General features: G+C 35.2%; 1 protein-coding gene across 1 annotated transcript in view; it reads right to left on the minus strand.

Moving 5' to 3' along the window:
* Positions 1–11,961, minus strand: part of MUC19 (mucin 19, oligomeric) — a 63,822-nt gene extending 51,861 nt beyond the window's left edge. Inside the window, exons 1-6 of the mRNA XM_036760701.1 lie at positions 11,832–11,961; positions 9,870–9,917; positions 7,331–7,559; positions 5,409–5,526; positions 4,171–4,231; positions 3,338–3,435 (exon numbers count right to left, since the gene is read on the minus strand). Of these exons, the coding sequence (XP_036616596.1) occupies positions 3,338–3,435; positions 4,171–4,231; positions 5,409–5,526; positions 7,331–7,559; positions 9,870–9,917; positions 11,832–11,961 (684 nt within the window). The remainder of the gene's footprint in view (positions 1–3,337; positions 3,436–4,170; positions 4,232–5,408; positions 5,527–7,330; positions 7,560–9,869; positions 9,918–11,831) is intronic.
* Positions 11,962–12,523: the final 562 nt, after the last annotated feature.

The raw sequence follows: 12,523 nt of genomic DNA on the forward strand, positions 1-12,523 counted from the left end.
GTGTGTGTGTGTGTGTGTGTGTGTATATATATATATATATATATATATATATATATATATATATAAAGAGAGAGAGAGAGCAGGGGGGACACACGGTGAGTTGAAGATGAAGGGAAGATATCGAAAAGAAATAAAATCAAATTAAGGGATGAGAAGAATATACTGAGAGAGGGAGATAGGGAGAGATAGAATGGGGTGGATTATCTCGCATAAAGGTGGCAAGAGGAAGCAGTTCTGTGGGAGGAGGGGAGAGGGCAGGTGAGGGAGGGGAATGAGTGAATCTTGCTCTCATCAAATTTGGCTTGAGGAGGGAATACCATACATACTCAATTGGGTATCTTACCCCACAGGAAAGAAGATGGAAGAAGATTAAAAAGGGGGGGGATGATGGAGGGTAGGGCAGATGGGGGTGGAGGTAATCAAAAACAAACACTCTGGAAAGGGGACATGGTCAAGGGAGAAAATTCAATAAAGGGGGATGGGTTGGGAAGGAGCAAAATATAGTCGGTCTTTCACAACATGAGTATTGTGGAAGGGTTATACATAATGATACACATGTGGCCTATGTTGAATTGCTTGACTTCTTAGGGAGGGTGGGTGGGAAGGGAAGAGGGGAGAGAATTTGGAACCCAAAGTTTTAAAAACAGATGTTCAAAAACAAAAAAAAAGTTCTTGCACGCAACTAGAAAATAAGATACACAGGCAATGGGGTGTAGAAATTTATCTTGCCCTACAAGATAGGAAGGGAAAAGGGGATGTGAGGGGAGTGGGGTGACAGAAGGGAGGGCTGAATGGGAACAGGGCAACCAGAATATATGCCATCTTGGAGTGGGGGGGAGGGTAGAAATGGGGAGAAAATTTGTAATTCAAACTCTTGTGAAAATCAATGCTGAAAACTAAATATGTTACATAAATAAATTTTTTAAAAAAACAAAAATCAAAAAAAAAGAAAAAAAAATTACCTTCCTTTGGAGAGGAGAAGAAGGACAAGAGGGAGAGGGAGAAGATCAGCTGAGTTATCCAACTGACTGGGTCTCTATTCAGGCAGCTCAGACTGCTCATAGGTTATATTTGTCCTTTATTATAATCCAGGGCACAGGCCAGAAGAGTAGGAAACATAGTTCTCATTAAATCATACCACCTTGGAAAAACTGAAAATTTACCCCCAGACTTATCTGAGGAAAGCAGTTGCATAAAAAGCCTCAGGCTTAGAGTTGCATTGACCACAGAAGCAAAGCCCATTTTAGCAAAGAGTTGAAAGTCAAAAAATAAGTGGAAAAGTAAGTAAACAACACCAAAAGAAGCTGACAACAGAAAATTACTATGGTGTTTGGGAAGATCAAAATACAAACAGAAAAAAATCAACAAATTCAAAACTGCTACTTCTGAAGCCTCAAAGAAAAATGTTAATTGGTTTCAGGAACAAAAAGTACTCCTGGAAAAATTCAAAACCAAACCAAAAAAAAAAGAGAGAGAGAACACATAGTTTGCCTCAGTGATTCATTCCATTGGTCATAAATCTTCTTTGCAACTTGACTATTGTGTGAATATTATGTAAATAAGTTTAATGCGAAGGTTTATGCAGAATCTATATCGGACTGCATGCAGTCTTGGTGGGAAGAGGGGAGGGGAGGGAAGGCAAGAAAATCTGAAACTTAGGAATATGTAAAACTAAGTGTTGTAAACTAAAAAGAAAAATCTAATTTAAAAAATGAGCAAACAGGGGGGAAAATCAGATTATAGAATCTCACTTTGGTGACAAAGATCAAAACATACAAGCAGAAGAAGACAACAAAGTCAAAGCTCCTACATCCAAAGCCTCCAAGAAAAATATGAATTGGTTTCAGGCCATGGAAGAGCTCAATAAGGATTTGGAAAATCAAGTAAGAGAACTGGAGGAAAAATTGGGAAGAGAAATGAAAGTGATGCAAGAAAATCACAAAAAAAGTGTCAACAAAATGGCACTTTCCCCGTACAAAGAAGGAAAAGTGGGGAATCATCTTTATAATTGCCACTTCCTCATTTCAAAAACTGCTAAATTATTGCCCCAACCTAGACTTAGATTTGGAGGTCCACAGTAGCCCATTACCATCTCCAACTGTGATAAAGAATGGCTTAAAAAAAGCTTTTGGACATTAAGAATAATTGAAATACTTGACATTTATATAGAACTTTAGGGTTTACAAAGCACTTTATATATACTATTTTATCCAATACTCACCACAATCTTTTGTGGAGGTACCATCATTTTCTTCATTTTACAGAAGAAGAAACGGATTAAGAGAGGCTAAGTGAAGTCAACAAGAATTTATCAGGTGTTTACTATGTGCTAGGCTAAGGCTTACTACTATACTGAGTATTGGGGATACAAAGAAAGACAAAAGACAGTCCCTCCTCACATTTACATTCTAACAGAGGAAAAAACACAAAAAATGTGTAAAATAATCTCAGATGGGAAGGCACAGCAACTAAGGGGACTGAAAAACCTCCTGTGGCTTTTGTCTGATAGGAATCATGTTTGTGGGTTTCCTTTTCTCTTCTGAAGTTAAGTTGTCATATAATCACTCATTTAGACTTAAAACTTTAAAAAAATACTTTTCTCTCTACAAACCATCATCCTGGAATCCCTAAAAAGTAGGAAACACTTCTAAAACATGTCCAAAATGGCACTTTTTCTGCGCCAAGAGGGAAAACTGAGAGTCATCTTTATAATTGCCACTTCCTCATTTGGAGAACTGCTACTTTATTGCCCCAACCTGAGCTTAGATTTGCTCCACAATGAAGAAATTGAAACGGATAAGGGAAAGGGGAGGAGGGAATAAGCATTTATGTAATGCCTACTATGTACAAAACACTTTATAAATGTCATTCCCTTTCATTCTACAACAACTGTGTGAGGTAATTTGTTATCCCCATTTTACAGTTGAGAAAACTGAGACAAACAGAGGTTAAATGACTCACCCAGAGTCACAAAGCTAGTAAGTGTCAGAGACCAGATTTGAACTCTGGTCTTCTAGCCTCTAGGCTCAGCACTCTATCCACTGTGCCACCTAGCTGGAGAAACTGTTTAAGTCTCCCAATTTTAAACTCCATAAACCAATTCCACATCCCATTCCAGTTGCTATAGTGAGTGGCCCCAGTGAAATGCTTCATTTAACTCAGAGGTTAGATTACATGTTCTCTAAGGTCCCCCAGCATTCTAAAAATCACATGATCCTCCAAGATCCTAGAGTAGGATGATGGCTGTAAATAGGTAAATGAAAGTAGTTTACTGGAAACACTACACAGAAACTGCAGGACATAGTAATAATAGGCCAGTTCTACAATTCTTTCTTACCTCTTTTCCATCCTCACATTCTTCATATTGCTTAGCTATGGCTTTAGGACAGTCATCAGAAATTTTACTGTTGGCAATGTTTTCATCAATATCTTCCTCTTCTAAAAAAAATTCAAACATTATTTTACTTGGAGATATCTGACACGTTTCACATTTACATGAGCTAAATATAGTAGTATGGGGAAAGAATTACAAGTTTCGACATTAACTGTTACACACCAGCACAATTCCTAGAAGCCTAGAGGCTTGGTGATTGATAATATTGCACCTACATTAGTGCTTCCCTCCTTATTTATTCTATTATTGTTTGGTTTTTAAAAAACTGGGACAATAAACTCTTTTGTCTCATGTAGTTTTCATTTATGATTTCTTGAAATATAACTTTGAAAAACCTGGCTTCGAAAAAGTCCATTGGAATTCAAATGTAGCTACTTGACTATGCCTTGAAATTCTGAGGGTCTTCTCCCAAACCAATTCTTTTGTGGAGGCAAACTAAGCCATTTTTCACCTCAGTTCTTACCTAGTCTTTAATTACTGGATGGGTGTTGCCTCAGACAAACTGAGTGCTGGGAAAAACCTTAGATTAAAAAGGCTAAGGTTTCCCGCTGCTATTGCCAGTCATCCTGACCTATGTGTGACTCCAATGCTACTCGAGGAGAAAGGCTGATGACTTTGCATAGCTCTGCCTCACTTAAATCCAATTTACTTGCAAGTCAAGACATCACCCTCCTGATGTCATTGGTTTTCTTTGAGAATGAAAGACAAACAAAAACATTGGTGCTATTTTGTTCAAATGTTAACAAAACCTAGAATATTCATATAAGTTGTCTTACCAGGATAATCACTCAGTTTTCCACAAAGACCACAGGTAGAATATGGTTTGTGAAGAGTAAGCTATAAAAGAAAATTGCATTTACATTTAAAATGCCTCATAAAGCCCAATATACACAAATTGTAAGGTTTTGGGTAAATTCCAGGTTGGTCAAATAGGAAAAATTAGACCTCAGAGTAGATATTTCTAACCCCAAAGTAAGACGACAACCAAAAGCAGACCTTCAGCTTCCTTGTAATCTACTCCTCCATTCAAGGCCCAGACATAATTGGTAGAATGGGACCTTGGTCGTTAATAGCTAAGATGGCACATTTCCACCAACACTTCCTGAAGAGCTATGCAAATCATTTTTAAATAATAAAATTGAAAAGTATATTAGATATTAAAATCAAAGTTTATTGTTAAATCCAGATTTTCTAGTGAATGCCTAACATCAATTACACAGTTATTATGGAAAGAGCTCTAGATTCAGGGCCAAGAATATTTTGATCTAATCTCTACCCTGCCACAAAGTAACCATGTAACACCAACAAAATCACTGAACTTCTTTGTCCTAAGTTCCCTCATCTGTAAAATGGAGCAGTGTTGTATGATAGATAGAGCTCAAATACATGGATATGCCTAAAGTATGACCTCTGCCCCATCTTAGCTGTGTTACCCTAGACAAGGCAATTAACCTTTTAGTGCCCCAGGTCACTCTTCGTTGAAATTGAAGAATACTTAAATTGCAATCTTAGCAGGACTTTCCTCCAAGCTAACTTATTTAAAGAAAATCACAGATGTCTGCCAAAATCACAAATAAAGCTTTGTTTAGTTTTGAAGTTTAAGTGATCTCTGAAGTCCTCTCTTTTTTGTCGTTGTATCTCCTAGCACTTAACTTATTATATATCTGGGCACATAATAATCGTGTGATAAATAGCTTCATTTATTCTAGCTCTAAATATTTCTGATTCTGTGTTCCTATGGGTCATTTTCTTCCCAATTTATTTTTGTTTGAGGGTCATTAATGAGGTGATAAATGCTCTGTAATTATGTGCAGGCAAGTACTAGCAAAATAAACATTTTTTGATGTTGGAAGTTCTACTTATTTTGGGACATTTTATACATTTGTCTGCTGGCTATCTTATATTTAACCACAGAAATAGAAGGAAAAGGATGTGTGTATGTATGTATAATTTATTTACATTCTAAAGTTTCCCTGAAAACAATGTTATAGAATTAAATCAGAGATGAACTTACTGACAATTTATCCTTTGTGTTCCACATTAAAAATAGGATTCCTCTACGGCTTTCCAGCTTAGTATAGTCTCCATAATGTCTTATGTGAATCAACTTGTTATTAAATGGAACATTTACACTGTAAAAAGCATTATCATATGTTAAATAGAAGACACTTATTAAACATTTCATTTTCTAGATAAAATTCATCTCAACCTCAACATGTCCAAATTTTTCCATTTAAACCTTCCTAAATTCCTTATTTTCATCCAGGGCATTATCATTTTTCTAGTTACAATCTAAAAACATTCTAGTTTGCAATCTGAGACCCATTTTCTACTCTTCACTCTCATTTATCCCTCTCAGTAGCCAATCAGTTGCCAAGTCTTGTCAATTCTACTTCTTTACTATTTATCATCTGTCCCCTTTTCTCCATCCCTACCACAATGCAACAACTTTAGGTCCTCATCATTTCTGCCCTGGATTATTATCCCAAGAGTCTACTAATTGGTCTCCCTATATGCATCCAGTCTCTCCCCAATCTAATCCATCCTCCACACAATTGACGAAATTATATTCCCAAAATGCAGTCCTGACTATGTCACTCTTCTGCTCAAAAAACTCCAATGTATCTCATTGCCTGTGGCATAAAATACTAACTCATCTGCTTGGCATTTAAAACTCTTTATAATCTGTCTCCAGAATGTCTTTTGAGTAAACATACATTACTATCCCACATATATTTTACTCTCCAACCAAATTGGCCTACTTGCTACTCTCCAGTACAGTGAACTCTTATCTCCACCTGCACCTTTGCACTGGGTATCCCCTATCCCCTAAATGTTGTACAAATATACCTTGAAACCTCTAGCTCTTTTGAAGACTCAGTGCCACCCCCTTCAAGAGGCCTTCTCTTATTCCCTCACTTCTTAGTCCCCGACACTACACCCTCAAAATCACTTTAGATTCATTTTGTATATGTCTTGTATTTACTCCTCTGTGAACATTTTGTATCCTCTCACCCCAATAGAATGTAAGCTCCTTGAGGGCAGAGATTTCTCACTTTTGCATTTATGTCCCCAATATATACAGTAGGTTCTCAATACACAGAGTTTAACAAATGCTTATTCATTAATTGATTGATTGGCTAAATATATTTCCCTATTAATACCACACCTAGCACTGATCCAGTAATAAATGCTCTTTTATTACTTCTGAAGTATTTCTTCTGGAAATGTGACTAATGGAACATAGTTTTCAATGGTCTAAAATGTAAATCTTATGGAAAGTCCTCAAGATCATTGGACTTTGAATACACAGAGCAAAAACTCCTAGATTAAAAAATGAAAAGTACATTCAAACATCCAGGAATGTAATTACCATGACACTTGAAAACATCTGGAACACTTGCTGCATATAAAAACATCAAGAATGTTCACTTTACCATAACTTTGTGGATATAACTAAAGACACATTTTAAAATATCCTAGTCATAAAGTAGTATGATAATTGAATTACTAATAAAATTATATTTTTTCAATTTTATGATGAATATACTTTAAAATTTATGATAACACCTACCCTGCCAAGGTTATTATGAGGATAAAAGAGAAAATATTTGTGAAGCACCTCACAAACCCTTAAGATATATATATATATACACACATATATATACACATAATATATATACACACACATATATAGTAACACATATGTATATAATATGTTGTAATATATAATATATATTTTGTTCCAAATATATAATCATAACAAAATAGTAACAAAAGTGTTTTATTTGTGTCCTTTTCTTAACTTTTTCTTCCTTGTATTTTAAAATAAATTTTATTGATGTTCTTTTTAAGCATTTCTATTTTTATCCATTAAATTTTCTCATAAAATCCCTCCTTTGTAAAAAAAAGTCACTTTTTTCTAGATTTATTTACCTTTCTCCATTAACCAGGATTGTTTTTCCACTAATAGAGATATCATTTCCATCAAGTAAGACTGTTATTTTTTCAATATCACTCTGATTATTTCGTTTGATTTCAATGTTAAAATAACTTCCAGATTCAACACAGTGACGACAGAAGGTGTATGTGCATGAAGACTCAAAGGAAAAAATTTGACCATTAAAGGCTTTATATGCTCCTTTGCCCCATGTGGAAGATTCACCTAAAACATGTCAGAAGTATATTAATTATTTTACATTAGATAGCGACTTATTCTTCTACTGATGAAACTTTGAAGATACCTCATGGAATAAAAAGAATTACTGAAATTGATAAAATAATTGCCATGCATATCAGTTACATTGATTGTAATTATAAAGATATTATGATAAGCTTCACTGCAGCTTGAATCCTTCCCATTAAACATTAAGCTGAAGAAAGTATTTCCTTAGTTCTTATTTATTTAATACATAATAACTTAACAACAATGGAAAGTAACTCTGTGTCCCCAGGGAAATGGAAAATAGGTTTTACTCTCTCTTCTTTGCCTGGCATAGACATTTTTTAAAGCAGCCTTGAAATTCATCATGTATTACTCTTCACAGCTAGTAATTATTTCCACTGAGAATATATAAAAGATGTCTTTCATCACTCATTTCACTGTCCATCTATATCTTGGTAGGACAGTTACAGAAACAATAAAAGTACTTTTGTCCTAGATGTGAGCAGAAGATTATTTATAATCTCATCTGACACAGAAACTATGATTCTTCTTAAAAGAGTAAGGGCTTTCTACTATTTTAAAATTCTCATTTGTGACTATAAACAAGGTTTAGTTATTTAATATCCATTAAAAAGCATAGGACAACAGGCATGGTAGTAACAGCTCTAATCTCTGGTACTAGGGAATAGTGAGGCAAGTGGATCAATCTGAGCTCCAATGGGAAGAGTCAATCAGATGTTCTAAGTATAGCACCAGTATTGTGAGCCCCCAGAATCTGGCATGGGATGGTACTTAAGAAGGACGAGTGTGCTAAATTTTGGAAAGCAGCAAATTCTGTACTGGTCAACAGTGGAATCAGCCTCTGAGTGTCCAAACAGGCTATTTTGAAGTTGAACAAGTTAGGATGACCTACTCATAGATAGATGATAGATAGACAGACAGACAGACAGACAGATAGACAGATATGCAGAGAGAGAGAGAGAGAGAGAGAGAGGGGTAGATAGGTAGATAGATAGACATTAATAAAAGTATAGAGAAAACATTTTATTGACTTTTCTAACTTTGTGTAATAGGTTAAATATGTTCCCAATTAAAAAAAGTACAAAAGGTTTTTAAACATAAACTTCCCCCTCAAAGGTGGTGATACAATTAAGATACAAGCTATAGGATCATAGATTTAGATAGGAATGGGTTTCAGAGGTCAACTAGCACAACTCTCCCCCCACCCCATACCATTTTCAAGATGAGGAAACTGAGGTGCAGACTAGAGCTAGGATTCAAATCCAGGTACACCACATTATTTTCCTCTACGTGTTCACTTGGGTACCCTCTAGTTTCACACATTAGACAATGTACAAAAATAGCATCTACATCACATGAAAACCACCAGTTAATTTAGTGAAAAAAATCAAAGTTCCATAAAGTTCCAAAAATCAAACTGACATAGGAAAACAACCCATACACTTACTGAATTGTTAAAGTAGTTTCAACATGATTATTTTAATATCAAATTTAATATCAAGAAAAGAACTTGTTTGAAATCAGTTCAGTAACTTACTCATATTATTCCTTACCTACAATAGCACTTGTTTCAGAATATTTTGGAGTTGCTTCTGGTACATGGAATCCTTTTTCTATTCAATGAAAAAGAAGCATATTTAATTTCTACAAGTACTGTCCTATTAAATGCAAGGCAGATTTGTACAGTTAGTAAAAATATCACATGATAGGACAATGAAGAGTTCCTTTATTTTAAATACAGAGCCTTTGGAGGTTCAAGGCAGGGTCTAAATTATCTTATTTCCACAGCATATGTGATTGCTAGAGTTACCCCTGCCAGGTGGAAAGTAACCCTTCTCATTATGCAATTCCTTGGCCTACCTATTCAATGAGTCCATTCATTTGAGGGCTCTGTGTGACATCTAAAAGGTCTTACCTACTATTAAGCAATATTGTTCTATTAAAAATGAAGACCCAACTTGTTTTATTTTTATATACTATTTGTTACATTTTTATACACTCAGCCTATTATATTTTCATACCAATATCATTCCCAGTATAGGCCTTAGGGAGGATATTTCATTGATTAGGTTCTATTAACTAATAACCAAGAGAATCAGCCCTCCGGAAAACTCACAGACACACACCATATATGTATGTATGTATGTCTTCCCCCTTTGGGGGAATGCCTGCCTTAGTTTGCAATAAAAACATTAGGAACATTTACAAAGACAATGACCACATTCTTAAGTAAAAGTTTCAAAGAAAACCAAAAACTTCCTCCTGATTATCTAAATCATATCAAAATACCTGATTCATTGGATCCAAATGTCGAATAATCAGGTGTACTTATAGATGCTTTAAAAAAAAAAGAAAAAAGATTAGAACATTTTTAATGAAAACATTTTATTTTAGTAAAGTGACAAAAAATCTAATTCAAAATACCTCAAAAATGAACAGTGCATCCAATACCATCAAAGATATTCTCAATATATATATGCTTCTAAGGGATTCATTTACTATACTTATAAAAGCCTCACATCAAATGTACAGGTGTTTCGGTTCCATATCCAAGAAACTAAAACCAAGTCCCTTGATGATAACTTAACCAGTGACAACAGACATTTTAAAATAAAATCTTTTGATGTGAATGGCTTCAGATGCTTTTATGCTAGCTATTATGGTTGTAGGTATTTAAAAAACAGTTGACAAACTACAACCTCCACTGAGGTTACATTGAAATCTACTACTAGATTGCCAGCTGGCTACAGTTCTACAAGATACACTTACACAATTTCAAAGGATGATCTCATGCCAGATGAAATGCTTCCACAAGAAATACTAGATGAAATGCATATTATAAATAACACAAAACATATAAGATTATATAATGTAAGAAATTTGGATAATTACTTTTAAATATACAAATAATCACAATACTTAGTGCACAGGGATCAGATTTAGAGCCCTGTAAAGGAGGAGTAAGGTAATCAGCAGATATACACTCTACTCCTAGGAAGTTTTGCACCAAATTAATTTCTCCTAGACACAACAGCACGCCCTCCAAAGCCAAGATGACTGATTACTTCCAATTTAAGTCCACTGTATCTAATACATTTTCAAATAGTATATTAGCAAGTGAAACACCAAGTAATGGTAGTGAAATCAAAAGGTTCAGAACCTGATAGCCAAAAAATAACAGTGTCTTTTGCATTCATCTCACATACTACTACAATTAACAGAAAGTTGAAAAACATTATTCATTTTAAATTTTCTGGAAAGTGTAAATCAGAATATCTAAATTATTATCAGTAAATTTAGAGTCCTTGAATCCAGTGACTTAATCAAGTGTCTTTAATTCTATTTCTAATTCCATTAATACTAAATCACTCATCACAGCCAAGTCTACTATTACATATTAACCAAACGTTACTTAGAGATTAATGGCTACTAATAATATGCTTACATTTGGGAGGAATGTAAGAAAAGCAGCGAGGTTTGCAAGGCACTTTTTATATATATATATATATATATATATATATATATATATATGTATGTATGTATGTATGTATATATGTACATATAATCTCATTTGATCCCCACAACAATCTGAAGGCAAACACACTATCTCAAGCAAAGAAATTCATCAGAAAATTCAAATCACTGGTCCCAGAACATCATTAGCTCTAGAGCTATCTCATCCATCATGACGTTTACTTAATTCCTAATTCTATTGTTAAGTGAACCAATGTTATAGTGGATTGCAATAGTAATTAAGGTGGGACTTTTTGCTGTTGACCTTTAATGATTCTGGCCTTTGTTTGAATGGGGCAGATAAAGTGGGATGTTTTTGTATTTCTCAGCACTGAGACAATTGGGAGCCATTGATTTGTATCTGATGTGATATTGGGGGTGGGGAAATTCTCCATGCCCAGCCTGGGTGAGGTCAGGGCCCCCTGAAAAGGATATATAAGCATAGAGGTTAGCATTCTCACTGGAGCTCTGAGCCACAGCAGGAGTGGCGTGTGACTCCGGGCTAGCCGTTCTGATGAGCTCCCCAGCTGTACACCCAGATGTTGATGACTGTGAATTGTATTTGGTCTGTAATTCAGGGTGCTGGCTTTTTCCCTTGAACTAGGTGGATGTTGTTTGTATGCTTGATTGAAGTGAAATTGTTAACCCCTTAACCTTGCTTTCCTTGGTAAAGCAGATGAAAAGGACCTGGGCTTGCAGTGTTCTGTGAGCTGGTTGTTGTTGGCTTTGCGCCCTCACAGCAGCTGCTAGCCAGATGGTTGAAACATGGATAGAGGCTTATTTGGACATTGACACTAAATTGTGAAGTACTGGAACTCTCTTTGTCACAATCACAAAACATATAAGCCAACTGCTCCTGTTCTAACATTCTTGTATTAAAAAATCATGGTTCTTTTCAACCTAACTTATTTCCACTTAATCCATTCCAGAGGTATTAATATTAATTCCATTTGGGCCATAAGCCAACCACCAAATCCCATATGACTCCAGAGTCAATATCTGATAAACTTTCTTTACCTATGGATGGAGGCTGGTTTAATCAGATCCCTTTTTCCACAGGATGGGGCACATGCAGATATAGTCAAATAGCATAACTGATGAATATCAATGAGTGCAGTCCCTGAACTTAGCTTTATTGCTTGCCCTAAAATTTGTACAATTATAAAAGATTCTAGCTTTTTTTGTATGCCTTCGTATCAGAATACATGGTACATAAGATCTGTAGGCCATTTTGAGGTTGGGCTATTTTTTTTTGAGAAAACCAATCTCCTAGGAGAAATTCTGTTTGCTTGTTCCCTATATGAGACAAACCCTGAGAGGAGAAGTGAAGTGGACCAAAAACGTATGCATATCATTTGGTATTCTTCTTGTGTGAGAGTATCCATATCATTTGCATATTATTCAATAAGCCCTACAGTTAAATCAACAGT

The sequence above is a fragment of the Trichosurus vulpecula genome, chromosome 5, assembly GCF_011100635.1.
Source record: "Trichosurus vulpecula isolate mTriVul1 chromosome 5, mTriVul1.pri, whole genome shotgun sequence".
NCBI lineage: Eukaryota > Metazoa > Chordata > Mammalia > Diprotodontia > Phalangeridae > Trichosurus > Trichosurus vulpecula.